The sequence below is a fragment of the Prionailurus bengalensis genome, chromosome A1 (assembly GCF_016509475.1).
Source record: "Prionailurus bengalensis isolate Pbe53 chromosome A1, Fcat_Pben_1.1_paternal_pri, whole genome shotgun sequence".
NCBI classification, from domain to species: domain Eukaryota; kingdom Metazoa; phylum Chordata; class Mammalia; order Carnivora; family Felidae; genus Prionailurus; species Prionailurus bengalensis.
The window spans coordinates 105478749-105499141 of NC_057343.1; the positions used below are offsets into that span (position 1 = coordinate 105478749).

At 42.8% G+C, this 20393-nt stretch overlaps 1 protein-coding gene across 1 annotated transcript in view; it reads left to right on the forward strand.

The window, feature by feature from the left end:
- The window catches only part of MEGF10 (multiple EGF like domains 10), a 179342-nt gene that overhangs the window by 100903 nt on the left and 58046 nt on the right, over window positions 1–20393 (forward strand). Inside the window, exons 6-8 of the mRNA XM_043586764.1 lie at window positions 13448–13694; window positions 15098–15218; window positions 20225–20361. Coding sequence (XP_043442699.1) covers window positions 13448–13694; window positions 15098–15218; window positions 20225–20361 — 505 coding nt within the window. The remainder of the gene's footprint in view (window positions 1–13447; window positions 13695–15097; window positions 15219–20224; window positions 20362–20393) is intronic.

Here is a 20393-nt window from a genome sequence, read left to right on the forward strand (position 1 = left end):
TGAGTGTCTGACTCTTGATTTCTTTTTTTTTTTTAATTTTTTTTAACATTTTATTTATTTTGGGGACAGAGAGAGACAGAGCATGAATGGGGGAGGGGCAGAGAGAGAGGGAGACACAGAATCGGAAGCAGGCTCCAGGCTCTGAGCCATCAGTCCAGAGCCTGACGCGGGGCTCGAACTCACGGACCGCGAGATCGTGACCTGGCTGAAGTCGGACGCTCAACCGACTGCGCCACCCAGGCGCCCGACTCTTGATTTCGTCTCAGATCATGATCCCAGGAATATGAGATCACGCTGAGCGTAGACCCTGCTTAAGATTCTCTCTCTCTCTCTCTCTCTCTCTCTCTCTCTCTCTCTCTCAATCTGTCCCTCTTCCCCACACTCTCTCCCTGAAATATTCTTTTAAAAGTATAGAAAGTAATAAGTGATAAAGACTATTCCAACAGAATAAAATAGAAGAGGTTGCAAGAGAAGCCTAGCTCTTGAATCATAGACGATAGGATCATCTTAAACCTCTGCGAAAGCCTAATGTTTTACTACTCACCACTATTCCACAAAACTAGTGAAAGTAACTTCCAAAGAAAGTTTAAATTTCAATGGAACTGCTTGCGCTGGATGTTGGTATCTAAACTGTGAAGTTTTGTTCATACATTGAAGAAAAGCAGCCCCTTAAAAAAAAAAAACAACCTTATGTTGTAAAATTAGTAATACATAAATCAGATTTATCCATGTTATCCATTAGTTCTCAGAATAATTAGACCACATCAAAGTGAAAAACTTCTTCAAGACAGAAAATGTCTTAAGCGAAGTTAAATAGAAGCAGGGATGGGAAAAGATTTTTGCAATGTATAAAGCAAATGATTAGTATATGGAATTCATGAAGAATTCCCACAAGTCAATAAGAAAACCCCCTCAACTTTAGAATGGGCAGCACAGTAAGATAATTTAGAGACCAGGAAACCTGATCGGCTAATAAGTTTATGAGAATATGCTTCTCTTTGTCATAATCAGCGAAGTGCATAGTAAATGACCAAGATGCCATTTTTTGCCATCAGATTGGCAAAAGTTAAGAAGTCTGTCAGCACCGCATGTTGGCAAGGATGTGAAAGGAAGATTCCATATACCGCTCCCATGAGGGTAAATTGGCAGAGTAACTTTAGAGAGCAATTTTCCTGTCTCTAGAGTAAAATTCTAATTTGAGTGCACCATAGGATCCAGGAATTTTACTCCTACTCCTTTGTCATTTGTCTACAGACCTTGCAGAAAACTTTGCTTTGCTTAAACTGGGGGATCTGTTCTTTCCATCTTTGTAACAGTGAAAAATTGGCAACAACAGATAATGGCCATGAATAAGGGAAAATAGAAGTTTGTTAGAGGCTGTTAATATGGAGGAATGCTGTGTAGCCATTCATTCCTATAAATTGATACACAGTATTCTGTGCTAGCAGATGTGTGATATTAACTGATCTCAATGCCATCAGACAGGGCAGAAAAAGCAAGATGCACAGTGATGTATACATTTCATGTAAAACTAATAACTACATGAAATGATACAGTTTATTATTTCTGGACACACACAGACTAGCAGGATGCAGGTTAAAATCATGCAGTTACCTCTGAGGAAGGGGCAGGGAGAGACCTGGGAACCAGGCACAGAGAAGACAAAGGGGACTTCATCTCTCATATTTTATTTCTCGCCTCAAATGATGAAGTAAAGGGGATGTAGCATTCCCAACAGTTAATTCTAGGTTGTGTGTGCACGGGCCTTTGTTACAGTATCACTTGTAGTCTCCCATAGCTAAAAAAAAAAAAAAAAAAAAAAGTGTTTTTTTTTTTTTTTTCCCAAGAAAACTGTATTATATTTTCCAGACCATCCAGGGAACAGTGAGGGCTGGGGGTCTAGTTTCCTCACTGTGGGATTTTAAGCAAACATTTAAGGCTTCCGCCCTTTGACTCTCACATCCGGAATGAAGAGCTTTAGTACTTGCCCAGTGGTGGTGACGAGTGCTTACTCTCCGGTGCTCCCCTGAAGCCTCACCTCGCCTGGAAACCTTCTCCCCATCCCTCCTTTCCTCTGCCCGAAGGTTCAGTACACACATAACATAGATCCTCTGTGTCCCTCGAGCATCCTGTGAACTGTAACACCTAGCACGCCTGCTTTGCGATAAGTCTCACTGGGGACCAGTCTCTTCCAGCAGATCAAGAAATCCTGCTGTGGAACATGTCAGGCAGGATCAGGTAGTGTGTGTTCCTCAACAAACAGAACGTCGTGGCCTTAGAAGATACTTAATACATGTTTCATGAAAAAAAAATACATGAGCAAAAGAACAAAAATACGGCAGGACTTTGTAAAGCAAGACACCCTGTAATGGTTTCTGAGGTTTTTATTATTCTTTTGACTTCAGTGGATCAATGTAATCCCCCCAAATCCTTCACTTAAGCCGAGCCTACCGTTTATAGCCTTGAGATTTTCCTGCACCGTGAACAGGGTCATCAATATGCTTTCATTGAGAGACATCAACGTTTATATTTAGACACATTAAAGAATAAACATTTCACGCCCTTTTTTTCTGCTTCATAATTTGAGATAAGCATTCGCTGCAGTTCTAAAATGATATTTCATGCTTTGAAAATTCATTTAACAAACATTTTTTTTTTTAAAGAAGAATAAAGGTTTTCTCTCAGCCACTGAATAATATTAATATCAACAGCACTGGGTGGTTGTCCACAGTGATCGTTGGCTCTCTGTCAGCTCTCCAGTGGCTTTTTTGACATGTGAAGGACGTGAGGTTTTAGTGCTTTCAGAGGATCTGGAAAATACATTTTTATTGTTCTTCTTCATGGATGGGGAAGCTTTACAAAGTTGTTTTATTTTTAAAGCACTTGATGTTTTGAATGAGGGTCTTTTCTTCTGCATTAACAAAGGGAATGACATACCGTAGCCTTGTTAGCCTGAAGCGAAGGGAATGAAATCACACGGAGATAAAAGAACTTGAGGGAACCAGAGCTTAGGAAGAAAGGGTGTATATTTCAAGAAGAACCATGTTTTGCTCTCCTTTGAGACAGTGGAAGTTTATTTTGGTCACTCCTGAAACTCCGTAGAGCGATTTTCCTGAAAGTGACTTACTTGTGCTTTGTCTATATGTATCAGAATGTGAAGGGCTGAACGTCTTCCCTGTTAATTTCTCTCCTAGTCACAGATTGCCCTGTGTTTAAAGTCAATGGTGAACATTACAGCAAAATACCATACAAAAATACATTTTCAAGTCAGTATGGCTGACTAATGTATCCTAAAAGATACTTGACATTTAAATGTTAAGGGCACTTAGTCTTAGTTTCTTCAATCAGCAACCCTGGTGAGGGTAGTTATATATTATAAGCTGACATCACTTTCCCGATGATAAAGCCTAGTTCCCAGATTCCATATATTATCCTGCTGGAAGTGTCTGGGACAGATGTATCCACAAGTTTCTCAAACCCCATGCGGTTCTACGATTTGACTTCTTCTATACTAGAGGTCAAATCCAAGACAAATAAAAACAAAATAAAACAACAACAAAATGCAGACCACTCATCATTTCATCTGGGATTGGTTTAGACCTAACACAAGTGCACAGAATTGGCCACTTCTGTTGTTCTCTGTAATTTAGAGCCAGTCGCTTTAGAAAAGCATCTTGAAGTTCAGTGTGGGTTTCAAGGCTGCTTCTCTTGTCTTAGTGGGCATAGAGAGGCTGAGGCAAGATCAAGTCAGTGGTTTTGGTGCCTAGTAATACGGCAAGATTCTGTAGGTTTTATTTATGGCCACCTATTTCTTTCTTTTTTTTTTTTCAACATTTATTTATTTTTGGGACAGAGAGAGACAGAGCATGAACGGGGGAGGGGCAGAGAGAGAGGGAGACACAGAATCGGAAACAGGCTCCAGGCTCTGAGCCATCAGCCCAGAGCCCGACGCGGGGCTCGAACTCACAGACCGTGAGATCGTGACCTGGCTGAAGTCGGACGCTTAACCGACTGCGCCACCCAGGCGCCCTATGGCCACCTATTTCTTTATGCGAAGGGGAGGATTACTCAGGAGTTCATGCGTTGTTTCCTGGTTCCTCCTTTTACTTTTCTGGCCTCCAGGTACCCGCCTGCCCCTCTGGGCACACTGGTCACCCGCAAGCGGGAAGTTTCTAAATCCAGTTTCTATCTGGCAAGTAAAAATAGGATGTCACCTAGCACTGGGTTTCACTGCAGGCCTGAGCTTTTTCCATTTGGCTTTATGAAAATGGTCAAAAGGGATGACACCCCACCTCGTCTTTCACTTTGCGGAGTTTGTGGGCAATTTGTTTTTGAAATTCACATTGGGAGAACCAAGTTGTGCCTTTGTCATGAATGATTCATGCAAGAAAGACAGTACAAACCAACGACAGGCCTGTTATTCTAGCTTTATGTACAGCTGGAGGATGTTTCTCTAGGGTGGTTTTTTTTTTTGTTGTTGTTGTTTTTACTGGGGTGGGATATTCCAATGTGCTGACCATGGAATAAAATTTCTGCTATACTGGATCCATGCTGTGTCACACATACCAAAGGTACGTTTTGTGTGATGAGTATGTCCCACCATTCCCATGTGACAGAGAGAGAATTAAGTAGAACAAAGTTTGGGAACTTGCTCAAGGTTCCATGGTTATGAAGTGACAGTAGCTAGGGTCCAGGTCTGTCTGATGCTGAATGATTATACCCTTCCTTGAGCCAGCTCGTGATTGATGAAGGTCTGTAACAAGGTGAACTTGATGGTAAACATTACTCCTTAATCTAAGGGAAAAATGATTTCATCCTTTCCTTTTTTCTGTTGTCGTTGTGGAGGAATGTTGTGGCTGAGGCAATGTATTAATGTGCCCTTGTTCTTTGCTCCAAAGCATCTCTCAACTTGGCATTTCTGTGTATCTCTCATTGTGCTCCTTTCTTTCATTCTTTCTCTACACAAAGACACGAGATTTACTAAACTATCTGCTGTTTGTTCGAAGAATGTTCTTAATGCCACGTTTTTGTCGATACGTGGGTGTCTGTGGACATGTTGAGATATTCTGCATCAAAACCCTTCTGATGAAACTGCTGTTAACACTTTGAAGCCTGGCAAATACCATTTTTAGGCCAAAAAAATATTTTTCAAACATCTGTGAGATGATTTGTCTTAGAACGTTCCCCTTTGAAAATCAGGGAGAAGCCGTGAATGTGCGCTGATGGCAGATTTTGTCTCTGTTGGGCTTTGGTTGCCTGGGGTGGCCTGATGGGGTACAGCAAGATCACAGCTTTGAGGCATTGACAGGTTGGGCTGAGTCCTTGCCACTGCCACGTGAATGCTAAGTGACTGAGCAAATTATCATCTGAGTTAATTTGGCACATGATATGTTGGAATAATTATACCTGTGGCATTGAGATATTGTGATATTTGAAATAGCCGCATAAGGCTGCCGCATGTTTGAAACTTGATGTATCTTACAACCCCTTCGTTCTCGTCCCATCCTTTGAAGGGGAGATTGGACTGAGGGTTTAACGTGGGTCACGAGAAGGACGCCTTGGTGGCTCATTCGGTTCAACGTCTGGCTCTTAGTTTCGGCTCAGGTCAAGATCTCCCAGTTGGTGAGTTCGAGCCCTGAGTTGGGCTTTGCGCTGATAGCCCACAGCCTGCTTGGGATTCTCTGTCTCTCCTCTCTCTGTCTGCCCCTCTCTGGTTTGTTCTCTCTCTCTCTCTCTCTCAGAAAATAACATTAAAATTTTTTTAAGTGGGTCAGGAAAGGAGAATGTTCCCAGAGGTGTTGAGATAGTTTTACCCATTGGTCTCCTTGTGGAATGTGGATCTACATTCACGATCGATTCCATTCCTCTACCAAACAGACCACGAACGCTGGCCATGTGCCACGTGGGTCTAGTGTTCAGTTTGGTGTGCTCCTAAAGCTAGTTGACATCAATACCATTTTCACAGTGAGCTTATTGGTGTTTTTGTTTGCATAGAATCATTACCAACTTACAGAAGCTCTTCAGATATGACATCTCCTCAATCGTATTTTCACTATGTTCTCACGACTGAGGTAATTTCCTAGTTCCAGTGCCCCTAAATAGTGAGTCATTGGCTGACCCCATGGGCTGGCTCAGTGACAGGTTTTATCATTTGCTGCCCTGCCTTCATGGGTCCTATCTGGTGAAATTGTGGGATATTATGTTTAAGCAAAATACATAATTTCACTCCTTCAGGAGCAGCATGGCTTCCTGAAAAATGCTTGGCCTTTGAATACGGATGCCACCCCTACCAGCCTGGTGTTTTGGGACACTTTACCTAAAGAATCTCATCCTAAATATCCTCCATGTGCCGGAGATGATAATGATGACCCACCTTGTTGTGATTGCTCTGAGGACCAGAAAGTGGTGTCTGAAGCAGGGAGCACAGAACCTGGCACAATACAAAGGCTCAGCAGATCGAACCCTTTAAAAATCATTGTTTGCTTGCTTTTCTCATACTGCCAAAAGGATGTACAATGATTGCAGAGAGTTTAGAAAAGGTGGTTAATCTAAATGAACAAAGGGAATATCAAGCATATTCTTAAGACCCAGAGATCCCCAGTGGTGACATTTGATCATAGAGCCTCTCAATATCTGTCTGTCTGTCTATCTATCTATCTATCTATCTATCTATCTATCTATCTATCTAAGTCTGTCTGTCTGTCTGTCTTTCTGCCTTTGTCATGTTCTTTCTTCTCCCTGACTCCCCCGATATTAGGTTCAGCCATATATAGTTGCTGATATTTGGCCTTTTGTGACCTAAATTAACAACACTTTCATCTAGTTCATTCGAATATATTGCTAAAATTGGATCATGTGGTACCATTTTAATCTGCTTTTTTACAATGAAGACATTGCTAATGTTTTTCAAGTTCATTAAATATTCTTCTATAATATCACTTTTAGATGATATGTAATGTTCCATTGTGTGATTATACCCATCTCTTTTCACCAATCCCCCATTACTAGAAAATTAGATTGTTTTCAATTTTTTGTTGCTATAAACAGTGCTAGGATAAACATGACAGCTTTGGAGGGAGTAAGTATCATGGTTTAGAATGCAGACTAAAGGGGGTGCCTGGGTGGCTCAGTTGGTTAAGCATCCAACTTTGGCTCAGGTCATGATCTCGGGGTTCGTGAGTTCGAGCCCCGCAGCCGGGCTCTGTGTTGACAGCTTGGAGCCTGGACCCTGCTTCTGATTCTGTGTCTCCCTCTCTCTCTGCCCCTCCCTTGTTCATACTCTCTCTCTCTCTCTCTCTCTCTCTCTCTCTCTCTCTCTGTCTCTCTCTCAAAAATAATAAACATTAAAAAAAAAAAAGGAATGCCAACAAAAGGCAGAGGTCTGTACTTCCCTGCTTCCTGCCTGTGTACCTATAACAAGTCACCTGGATCTCAGTTTCTTCTTCCACAAAATGGGCACAACTTCCAAATAGGACCTACTTCATGGGGCCATTGTGAGAGTTCATCTGTCTCTAGTGCCGAGGAGAGTGTCTGTGGGCACACTGTAAATATTACTAATGGATTAACTACTGTGAATCGTTCCTATCATTATACACATATGTTTACTTCTTTTGGAAAAATATCTCAAGAGAGGAATTTATGACTGAAGAGCTCTCAGTACCCAACTCAAGATTAATTTCTAAAATAGGCGTGGTAATCCGCTCTCCCACAGAAGTGTGTAAAAGCGCTGTTTTCATGTAAAGGGGGAGGTTATCTCCATCACTGTACGTATCAGATTCATCATTGTTGTGACCCCACCTCGTGACTGAGGGTGCGCGGTTTTTCATGGCTTAATATCCCTGAAGTCAGAATGCTTCCAACCATCAGAGTCACCCGGATAACTGCTGTGACATGCCAATTTGGGACCTTCTGTTGACAACTACTGAGATCAAGAAAGGCTGTCGGTGTGTCTTAACACCTGTGAAATTAATTAAGTCTTATTTGATAGGGAACAAGGCAAACATATACAAAAATTGTGATGTGAGAGCAAGATGAGCGTCATGGCAGATATATATATGGGTGTCTTCTTCAGAGAGCATCTCAGATTGGGTCTGAAAAGATGTACCTGTAGGACAGAGATTTCCAGGCTGAGCTTGGAAACCTGGGAAGGACTGATGGAGGGAGAGGACGTATCTAACACCTCTCCACATCTACGTGTTTCTATACCTACTTCTTTTGTCGGGCACAGGAAGATGATCGCGGCCATGATGCCATAGAAGGGGGCATTCATGGACGTTCGCGATTTAAAAGCCTTGTGACTTTTGCATGCCTTATTCTCTCCACATGTAATATCTCCTACAGCTTCCCTCCCTTTCCAGTCCCCCGTCTTTCTCTGTACAAACCCTCCACGCTTTACCTAAACAGGGCACACTCTGCCTTTAGGTCTCAACTTAGACATTATTTTCCCAGCTCAACCACACCGTTTTGGGGTCATTCCTCTGTTTTCTGTTGTACCTTGTCCCTCCCCCTACTGCTTATCGCAGGGTATTTTAGTGCCTAATAACTTAATGTGTCTGCTGATAACCTGTAAGCTTCCAGAAGCATGCGCTCTACCATTCTCCTTTGAATTCTAAGCCTAGCCCTATGGCTGGCACATGGCAGGTACTTGAGAGGTGTAAATTGAGTGAATTTCAGTACCCAGCCCATGGATGTAACCTGTGGTTACTGGTAGCCCTGGAAGTTATCGCCATAAGGGCTCCGGGGCGAGCCCATTGTCTTGCGAGGATCCAGTGCTCCGCTAGCTGTCATTAAGGGTTGTAGCATGGACAGTATACTTCTGATATTACACAGTAGTTTAAACTTCCTTTTGGGGCGCCTGGGTGGCTCAGTCGGTTAAGCGTCCGACTTCGGCTCAGGTCATGATCTCGCGGTCCGTGAGTTCGAGCCCCGCGTCGGGCTCTGTGCCGACAGCTCAGAGCCTGGAGCCTGTTTCGGATTCTGTGTCTCCCTCTCTCTCTGACCCTCCCCCATTCATGCTCTGTCTCTCTTTGTCTCAAAAATAAATAAACGTTAAAAAAAAAATAAAAAAAAAACTTCCTTTTATTTTCACCTTATTGTGAGAGCTTATTAGAGCATGCTGTCCATGCTGCCTGAGACCCTCATTAAGCTTTCCCCGAAACAGCTGCACGAATCTGGGGACATAGCATCTAGAGCCCATTTCTAGCTGCCAGCACAGCAAGAGATGAAACTAGGAGCACCTGGGTGGCTCAGTCAGTTAAGCTTCTGACTTCGGCTCGGGTCATAATCTCACCACTCGTGAGTTTGAGCCCTGTGTCGGGTTCTGTGGTGACAGCTCAGAGCCTGGAGCCTGCTTCAGATTCTGTGTCTCCCTCTCTCTCTGCCCCTCCCCTGCTTGTGCTGTTTCTGTCTCTGTCTCTCTCTCAAAAATAAATAAACATTAAAAAGAGAGAGAGAGAGAGAGATGACACCAGAAGCTGAAAAGGAGTCCTCACTCCTTTCGAAGCATCAGGGTTCTTCTCAGTATAATTTGAAACTGAAGTTGGTTCATCTACCTTTTCCTATTAGAATATTCTAGCTATTGCCATCTTAATGTAACCAATTTTTTTTTTTTAAGGTTTTCAGTGGCAATAACCAACCTAGTCACTTTTTCTTTAGGCATGAAATGCTTGCCCTGTGAGATTACAGTGAGGTGTTAAGTAAAAGACTTGAAGTATTTCAGTTCAGAGTCTCCAAACTGCCTTTCCAAACACAGTACTTGAATTCAGGATAACCGGTCAAGCTTGACGCTCATAAGGAGCAAGTTCTGCCTCTTGTCTAGACAGTCAACATACCCTTGTATTTGTAGCAATCGGGTAAGAAAGCTGGCTTTTGTGTGATAAGCTGCAAAAATGGAAGTGTTGCAGTAGTTGAATATGACAAATGAAGAGAGGAAAGGAAGTCACAGTGATCCGTAAATTCAAGCCAGGCTTCTGTGTCCCACTTGTTCTGTTTCCTGCTTATTTGTCTGTATGCTTCTGTATGTGGATGCCCCCCCACCCCCAGCATCGCTTATGTTGGCGCCCAGTATTCACATGGTGAGGTCCATGTATCAATGGCCTGTTAGGGAAACACAGCCCCAAAGGGAGAAGCTGTCACTTCAAAGCATACCACAGTGCTTAGATATAGACAGGAAATTAACCATGTCGGCATGATAATATTTCCTTTAAAGCCTGAAACCCTTTCTTTGATGCTGATAGTTATCAATTTCTGCTATGAACTTGTTTCTATCATGAGGAGGTGTCTTAAGGGTTTTTGTTTTGTGTGTGTGTGTGTGTGTGTGTGTGTGTGTGTGTGTGTGTGTGTTTTGTTTTTTGGGGGTTTTTTTTGCATTTATCTAACCCCAAGGAAATAGGACTGGTCTCTCCCTGACTGCTCTTCTGGGAGAGAAATTGTTGGATGGGATGTGGAAGTGAATCACAAGAGAGAAGAGAGACGTGTTCTGTCCCCTCAGTACCTTGACTTCTTTCTTCCCACTCCTCTCCTGATGTTGTAAAACGTATTCCATAAAATGTATGCGTGCCAGCACACCCTTATCCCACTGCCACCGTGGGAAGAAAGAACTCTAACCCATCATGGTTTTTTCTTTCTAAGTGCTTCTGACACAGTCAGGTTGTCCTTATCAAGGTAGTATTATTAACTAAAATTGTGTTTTGTGTTGCTCACTTAATACCCCAGGATACATTAAGAAAAAATGAATATATGGGGCGCCTGGGTGGCGCAGTCAGTTAAGCCTCCGACTTCAGCCAGGTCACAATCTCGCGGTCCGTGAGTTGGAGCCCCGCGTCAGGCTCCGGGCTGATGGCTCGGAGCCTGGAGCCTGTTTCCGATTCTGTGTCTCCCTCTCTCTCTGCCCCTCCCCCGTTCATGCTCTGTCTCTCTCTGTCCCAAAAATAAATAAACGTTGAAAAAAAAATTTTTTTTTAAATGAATATTTAACTTAGCATATGAGGCTCCCACAAGTTGAGAGGGATATGGAAACTTTGGAGATGGTTGATCGGAGAAAGTGAGTGAAACTGAATAGCTTTTAAAAAATAAGTAAAAGTATTGAAGGTTGTATTTAATCTCACAAGAAGTGGGATCAAGGATACCTTCACATTTCGGGAATAAGATCATTTATAATACAGAGAACGGTGATGAACCAAATCACCAAATCGACTGGTTCAGATTATAGGATAAGGGATTTGGCTTATGTGGAATGAAGCTGTTCCTTACTCTTAGGATTGATGAACCAGGGAACAAGTTACAAAGGACTGTGTAACTTACCTTAAAAACAGGGTATGTTCTTTTCTACTTGGATACCCGAGGGGGTTTAAAGAAACGTACTGTGTATTTTTTTTTAAGTATAGCTCCTAGATTGAAAGAGTTATAATTGAACAAAAAATTCTTTGTCCATATCCATAGGCAATAAAGGAAACAACTGTATGAATAACGATGAGGCTTAAATCTCAGAACTACTACCTAATCTTTCTTTGTGAAAGATGATTGTGAATTCTTAGGTAATTGCTTTCTTGATCTGCTTTAGATTCAATAATCTTCTTATTGTTTTTAATTGCGTTAAAGTATGTTTATTAAGGCGGTAATGAGAACGAAGCCATGCTGATTAAAAACAAAATTATTCATTTAAACCTTTTGATGTTATAAAATGAAAGGTTGATTCTAATATTGGAAGGTGAATCCTGTACATCTCCTCTAAGTTATTTGCTGTGTGCCTAGTTTGTTTTGTTTTCCGATGGTTGATTCTAGATCTGTTAAAGTTACAGAATTTTTACGAAGTGAAACTGTGTCTTAAGTCATAAAAGCAGTTTATCCTAAGAGCTCCAGGCAGGGTGCTTCTTCCCTAGTGATTTTTATAGCATCTAATTAGTAAATAAATGCACAGCTGGGTAGGCAATGCATATTGAGTTAGTTTTGCTTATCATCCCCCTTTACAATTTGTAGAAGGTTCGGGATTGAAAATTTTTCCTTTCCTGCTCCCCTATTCCTGCTCATCGACTTGAATTGCAGGCATTCTTCCTTTCCTTCGGAATTATGCTTTTAAATCTATTTCTCAAATGTTCTTTTCTGTTACTGTCTTACCTGGTTTCGTGTGCCTGTTGTCTTTTCCTTTGCTGTCCGTTTTCAGTTTCACGTTTGTCTTACTGTTTAAATAAACTTACTGAGTTTATTTATTTATTTTTTAAACGCTTATTATTAAGAGACAGAGAGACAGAGCATGAGCATGGGAGGGGCACAGAGAGGAGGAGACCCAGAATCTGAAGTAGGCTCCAGGCCCTGAGCTGTCAGCACAGAGCCTGATGAGGGGCTTGAACTCAGGATTGGTGAGATCATGACCTGAGGGGAAGTCGGATGCCCAACCGACTGAGCCACCCAGGCGCCCCAGTTTACTTTTTTTAACAGTTATTTATTTTTGAGAGAGAGAGAGAGAGAGAGAGAGAGAGACAGAGCATGAGCAGGGGAGGGCCAGATAGAGGGAGACAGAATCCACAGAAGGCTCCAGGCTCTGAACTGTCAGCATACAGCCCGATGTGGGGCTCAAACCCACGAAACAGGAGATCATGACCTGAGCTGAAGTCAGATGCTCAACTGACTGAGCCACCCAGGCGCCCCAGAGCGAGTGAATTTAAGTATTTGTATCAATAATTTTCTCTCTTTTCTGTTACCTCCCAATCCACACATTCTTTGACACCTTGAAAGCAGATCAGTTTTCTTTTGGATTACTCCAGCCTAGACCTATAGCAGGGTGGGTCCACTCCACAGTAGCTCTGCCTGCAGGACCCCTCTTGGTCTTCAGGATCACTGCCTGAGGGCAGGCCCCTGAACCTCACTTACTTCCTGATCTACTGCCATTCTTCTTGCCCCATCTCCCTGCCTCTTGTGAGCTCCTTCCTGCCCCTTCCTCAGAATGTAGCTAGATGACCTTTCTAGGACACAAATCTGCATTGTCTCTCATTGTTCAAAATCCTTTATGGCCAATACCATATTCTCAAGATGCAATCCAGTTCCTTAGTGTGCATTTAAGCCCTTGTATGAGCTGAACCTTCCCATCTGGGTAGCCGGCCTCCTCTCCCCCCACCCCCCACCCCCCATTACTTACATCTCCCCTAGCCATTGACTCTAGCCACATCAAACTCAACACTCTGGGTGCAGGAAACAGGCCAAGAAAATTCATGAAGCTGGAAAACGTAGCTCTGCTTGAGAAATGGAGTGATTGGAAGTGGCCCACTTAGTGCTGGTCACATTTATGAAGCATTGCCTGGGCTGGTGTCAGAGCCACGATGTCCAGCTGAGGAGTAGCAGCGAAGGGGTCATGAAGCCATCTCGTCAAGGGGAGAGGAAAGCGGGTTCTGAAGAGCTTGCTCTTACCCGCATCCATACTCTGACACCCTCCATTGTTTTTCCCCCTCTTCAGCCTGTGATGGTGATCACTGGGGGCCCCACTGCAGCAGCCGGTGCCAGTGCAAAAACGGGGCTCTGTGCAACCCCATCACGGGGGCTTGCCACTGTGCTGCAGGTTTCCGGGGCTGGCGCTGCGAGGACCGCTGCGAGCAGGGCACCTACGGTAATGACTGTCGCCAGCGATGCCAGTGTCAGAATGGAGCCACCTGTGACCACGTCACGGGGGAATGCCGCTGCCCGCCGGGATACACTGGAGCCTTGTAAGTGACACAGGGCCGCGCAAGGTGGCGGAGGCCTCTCACCTTCTCCGTTCATGCTGCTGCCCCCATCGCCTTCCCGTGCTTCTGTTTCTCTTGCTGCCTGAAGTCACGGACAGGTCGGGGCTCCAGACACAGATGGGGAGATCAGCAGTGACAGCCACTAGATGTTCCTGCTGTTTAACTCTTGAACATCAGACCCCAGCCAAAGTCGGAGGGCCGGCTTCCATGCTGTCCTTCTGGCAGGGCAGAGACAGAGAGGACTGGGATGTTGCATTGAGTGGAAATATTTGGGGGCTGCTGGGGCAGATTTGAGGATCTGCTTCGATTCCCCGACAAGTGCATTTATTTTATACTGCTCATAGGTAATGATCCATGCTGTTCTGCTTTGTGTGGTAACTAATTAGCTGGAGAAAGCTGGGGTGGGTTTAGTGCCCTAGAAAAGAGAAAAAGGGGAAGATGTTGGAAATAGTCCATGATAAAAGCTTAACTGGGTTATTTAATGCCTGTGGATACATATGTTGCCTTGTGAACATGAAAGAAATGTATCACATCTGTGTAGGATATGTGGGTGCAGATAGTTTCATTCTTTCTGGATCAAATTGGAGCATCTTCTTAACCTCCACTACTCTCTTTATTTGGTATGAAGGACATTCTTCAGTGGCTTGTATAAGCAAACAGAATAAGAGACAGAATTTGCCAAAAAAAAAAAAAAAGTAGGATATAGAAAAATATCATTCTCTTACTGGGAAAATTACACTTGTAAATCACAGAGCTAAAACTTGAAAAAATGCAGCTGATTAGGTAAATACTTCCTGCCAACAGTATTAACAGCTATAAAGTAGAGCTAAAGGAAAAACTGCATTAGCCTAGAAAGCCCTGGCTTTTGGGAGAATGATCATCTCAAACGACTTAGTTGTTAATATTGCTCTTACGGGTTTTTATCAAGGCCACAATGGGCTTTGGAAAACTTGGACCAATTTTACAGGAGAGCAGACAAGACAAAGCCTTAGCGAGGGAAGTTCATTCATAGAAAAAGGGTGGGGGTTAAAGTCATGGAAAGCGATCAGTTTCAAGAAGAGATTGTTGGAGATTAATTATGAGGAATATGTACACAAAGCAGGGGCTGTGCCAGTGTTTCAGTCTCCTTTGAGGTTTGAACAGACACACAAACAAAAGCAGATAAAACAGTTTCATTACAAAATAGCCCCAAAGAAAGGAAAGGTCTAGGTGACCCCTCAACGACCTTTCCAGCCAATGTGGTTAATGCCTTGATGTTAACGAAATGAAGAATTCCGAACGGAGAAAGCTATCTGTTTTAGGGTCCTGGGTGCTGTTGTGTCTGAACCCGAGGGTCGTGTGGTTGGGTCAGTAATGGTATCTTTTGTCACACCTCAATTCCTCAGCTGTGAGGATCTTTGTCCCCCCGGCAAGCACGGCCCACAGTGTGAGCAGAGATGCCCCTGCCAAAATGGAGGAATATGTCATCACGTCACCGGAGAATGCTCTTGCCCTTCTGGCTGGCTGGTAAGCTCCCTTCCTCCCCTCCCCCATCCCAAAGGGCACATAGGAGACTTTAGCACAAAGGAAAGTTGTACCGATGGCTAAAGGTGGCAAAACTGGAAAGACCTGAGCATTTTTAAAGCTGGAAGCCTTCCGTCCATTTTCAGGCAGAAGGTGATTAAATCTTGAAGTGCACTAAGGGTCCTCATTGGAAAACATAGTGGCCACCTGTCCTGCACTTTCCCTCAGGATAAAAAAAGAGGGAAATATTTCATCTCGTGTATGACAGACAATGCTGTTAAACACCAGAAGAATATTTAAACACCGGAAGAATCTAAATATAAACCTACCTCGGAGATACTTCGTGTTTGGTTCTAGACCACAGCAATAAAGTGAATACCACAATAAAGTGAGTCAAATGAATTTTTTGGTTTCCTACAGCATATGAAAGTTATTTTATACTATACTGTAGTCTATTAAGAGTGCAATGGCATTATGTCTAAAAAACCAATGTAGGTAACAAAGCAATGACATTAGTAACATCAGAGATCGCTGATCACAGATCACCATAACAAACATAAAAGTAATGAAACAAATTTGAAACAATGTTAGAATTACTAACATATGACTGAGATATGTGAAAGGAATAAATGTTGTTAGGAAAATGGTGCCGGGGTGCCTGGGTGGCTCAGTCAGTTACTTCGGCTCAGGTCATGATCTCATGGTTTGTGAGTTCCAGCCCTGCATCAGGCTCTCTGCTATCAGCACAGAGCCTGCTTCAGATCCTCTGTCCCCACTTCTCTCTGCCCTTCTCCCCTCTCTCTCACATGCTCTCTCTCAAATATAAATAAGCATTAAAAAAAACAAAAAAGAAAAAAATGACACCAACACGGGGGGAAAAATGAGCCCCTGGCTGGCTTAGTAGAGCATGTGACTCTTGATCTCAGGGTTGTGAGTTCAAGCCCCACGTTGGGCATAGAGCCTACTTAAAAAAAAAAAAAAGAAAAGAAAAGAAAAAGAAAGAAAAATGGTATCACTGAACATGCTGAATGCACGATTGTCACAAACCTTCATTTTGCTTAAAAAACAAAACACGCGGGGTGCCTGGGTGGCTCAGTCAGTTAAGCGTCTGACTTCGGCTCAGGTCATGATCTCACGGTTCATGAGTTCGAGCCCCACATCGGGCTTTATGCAGCTCAGAGCCTGGAGCCTGTTTCGGATTCTGTGTCTCTCTCTCTGCTCCTGCCCTGCTCACACTCTGTCTCTGTGTCGCAAAAAGTGGATAAATGTTAAAAAAGAAAAGAAAAGAAAAGAAAAAACAAAACACATAATGTGTCTGTGAAACACAATAAAGCAAAACACAGTAAATGAAATATGTCTGCAATTGTTTTTATAATTAAGTTCCATGGATCACTATTGTTCTTTGAGACCATTATTCTCAACAGAGTGAGTGTTACGTGAACAACTGATCTGGTCATGTATTTGTGGAGGCACAATTGAGGTGAACCAGGTTTATTACCAGGTATGGCAGAGTTTCTCAAAGCCTTTTGTATGCAAATCCCAAACTTGCATAACTTTGACCCACTTCCCAAACTTTGACCATGTCACACTTTCTTCATGTCGTGTCTCACGGGCTTAGTGTTTTGCGCCATTGCAACACACTCAATATCCAAGCTGATTTGCTAACTAGCCTTCTCTGAAACCTGGGTGTGATATGGCCATTACCGGCATTGGTTTGTGCGTACATCTGCTTGAAGGCACAAGAGTGAACGACCAAGGTCTGTTTCCTTCAATAACAAACAAAAATTAAGAGAACGGTTCACTTCACTATCCCCTTCTATCACCAGCAGCTGTAGTGAAACTATGTTTGTAGGGTCATAAGAGACTTCTTGATTATCAGATCCAGTGCGGGCCTTTCTGTGCTCATTCTGCTTGACTTCACCAAAGCTTCCAACCCTGTTGCTCATTCGCCTCCCTTTCATAATCTTTTTCTCCATTTATTTGATAACCCCCTCTCCTACTTCTCTTACTGAAGATCTCTTTTCCTAACCTTCTCCTTCTTCACACCTCTTTATTACAGTATTTCCGAGGTTTCAGTCTTTTCCTTCTTCTCTTTTCCCACTATAAATCTCTGAAAATCTCACCCAGATCCATGGCTTTAACAGTCATCTACTGATTTTTCCCAAATCTTGACCTTCCTTTCGGAGTCCAGACATATATTTGTCACTGTCCTATTAAACACCCCAACCCAGATGACCTGCAGACATGAAGCCACCATCTACTTGGGCTCCACCCAAGCTGGAGCCTTAAGAGCCAGACATGGAGTAGAATTGGTCTGCGAATGCCCTTGCTGTAGTCCTGAAGCAAAGGAGAACTGGAGTTCACATCCCAGTGAGAATCATGGGAAGTAAGGGAGAGTTCAAGCTGTGAGGACCATGTAGACAAGGGGAAAAGAAATATTAGACCCAAGGTGAGCGTTAGAAAGGTAAGCAGACAAGACAAGGTCTGGTTCTAGAGGCAGAGCCCAAAGAAACCCCTTAAATCAGTGGAGTCAGAGTGAGGGGCCTTTTACTGAGTGGCTGATGATGGGGTGAACAAGGGAGCTATTGAGAAGTACTGAACTGGCTCGAGCCACATCAAAGTCATTGCTAATGAAACAAAACTTGTCATGAACCCAGTCTTTCTTAAGGCTACTTCTTTTCTGCTTTTTAAAAGTCTTCGTTAAAACCAGCATTTCTTTCTTATTGCCCAAGGTAGAAATACTGAATTACCTTTGACTCCTTCTCTTCTTCATTTCTTATAAGCAGTCTTTTGCCGTTGTTGGACATTGCTTGGTTCTTGGCAAGGGAAGGATTTTGTTGGGGCAGCAGAGTATCCGGAAAGCTCCGTGTTCTTTGGATGAAGAGTTATAGGCATTCTACTGTAGGATTATTGTATAGATGTTGTCTGTATAGTTGCCTCATCTTGAGGTTGAAGCTTTCTTCTTGGTTGGGATGGTTATAGTGTGGGATACTGACAGCCACAGGCTTGGACCATGAATCCCAATTACTGGGTAGATGGATCTTCCCATTCTCCAGTGTGTCTGTACTCTGAGGCTGCTACCTTGGTAGAAGTTTCTTACTGAATGCTTCGGGTCATTTCTCAATCTGTGAATTGAGAGCTGAGCTTCTAAGGTATACTTCTCTCTACAATATTTTATTTGTGCTATTACTCTAGGTGCTTTTCAAAGATGAAATATATACCTTTTACATGTACACACACATGCATTTCAACTCCTAAGAATGCCTTACTTAAAGCTATTTGCTCACGTTAATCTTTACTCACAAACGATATTTCAACAACATCTCTAAAGCTGATGGGGGACCATTACAAAATATGGGTAGGGTCAGTCCCTGGGAGAATGAGAATTTTCACCAGAATTTCTGCTTACCGCAGATTGACCCTTGGCACATTGTTTTTTCAGTCGTGTTGTTATGGTGTGCTAGAATGGAGGGATTAGAGCTATTTTTTCATCTGTCCCCCTCATCACATTGTGAACTAATTAAAGGTTGTGACCTTATCACTTTGATTCTCAGAGCTTAACTCTATGCCTGATGCATAGATGATTCTCAGTGAGGCATTGATTTGAATCATCTCTCAAAGGCTTTTTCAGTTCCAAGAGTCTGTGGAAGAACTTTCCCTGTTTGTAGATAGCTAGAAACCACCAGAGGAGACTTAATTAGCACACCAACTGCCTTTGTGGGTAGCCAGGAGTTAGAGGAAATGTATTTTCTTATGCTATCCAGAATAAACATTTACAAAACCATCTGGTGTTTGCTAGCCTCCAATTTCAGAGTGCCCACAGTCTGCCTTTTTTTAGAGAGAAGGAGGACAAAGCAACAGCTTGCAACAGTTAAAAAAAAACAGTTTAAAAATCCCTGTTATTTGGGAAATGTTGTTTGCTCTAACAATAACTCCAATAAACAGATGATAAGCTACAAGCCCAAGTTATATGGCCAAGTGAAGCAGAAAACGGGAAGGTATTTCACTGACTTATTGGTACTTATTCATATAAAGCAGAGGATTGGGTTAAATATAGTGACAGTGCCTGACAAGATGGACAGCCTCTAGGGTGAGGAAACATGTCCAAGTTCCTCTCTTGATTTTTCTTCCCAGGAAATAAGCTTTCCTATTGATCTTGGCCCACCAATGTTTGTTCAACCTGCTGAAAATAAAAGTGTTTTTCTCTCATAATAAAATGTCTAGGTTCATTCTTGTAGAACTACTTCTTAGGCAATGTTACTGTTAATCCAGGTACACAAAATTTCTGTCTTATGCTACATTATACCCTATAAGAAATAAAGCCAATGATAATGTGTGTTTTCCTTAGAACATATGGTAAAGCATTTGGATATTGTATTTGCCCCAGATGTTGCCATTCATGTAATGGATGTTCAGTAAGTATTGTTGACTTATTGTACATGTATGACACAAGGAAGAACGCTTAGGAGGATTTATAAATTCCTTAGGTTACCATAATAATTTTGTGTAACTTTATCTTAAACTTCAGTTTTTTAATATGGATATTTATTAAGATTATTCTGCCATCTTTTCTTTAAAAAATATTTATTTATTTTGAGAGAAGAGTGCGTGAGCAGGGGAGGAGCAGAAAGAGGTAGAGAGAGAACCCCAAGCAAGCTCCCTGCTGTCAGTACGGAGCCCCATGCGAGGCTCGAACCCACGAACCATGAGCTCATGACTTGAGCTGAAATCAAGAGTTGGACGCTTAACTGACTGAGCCACCCAGGTGCCCCTGTTCTGCATCTTTGAACGTATCTTGAGATCTAGGCTTACCAAGTAAATAAGTCCACTTAAATTTCCTAACATTTTTTAGATGATGAACAGAGTGTTCTAAAATCCCCTTCATCTAATTATCTTGCAGCCCTGTTCCCTTATCTCCTCCTCCTTTTGTTTCCTCTCTTCTTTCCCTCCTCCTTTAGCCCTTCCCTGGCTGGAGGCCCATGTAATTTTCCAAATCTCTTTCAATGCAGGGCACAGTGTGTGGTCAGCCTTGCCCTCAGGGTCGCTTTGGAAAGAACTGTTCACAAGAATGTCAGTGCCATAATGGAGGGACGTGTGACGTTGCCACAGGCCAGTGTCATTGCAGCCCAGGATACACAGGGGAACGGTAAGGGATAGTCTTATCTTTCTCTGACTGTT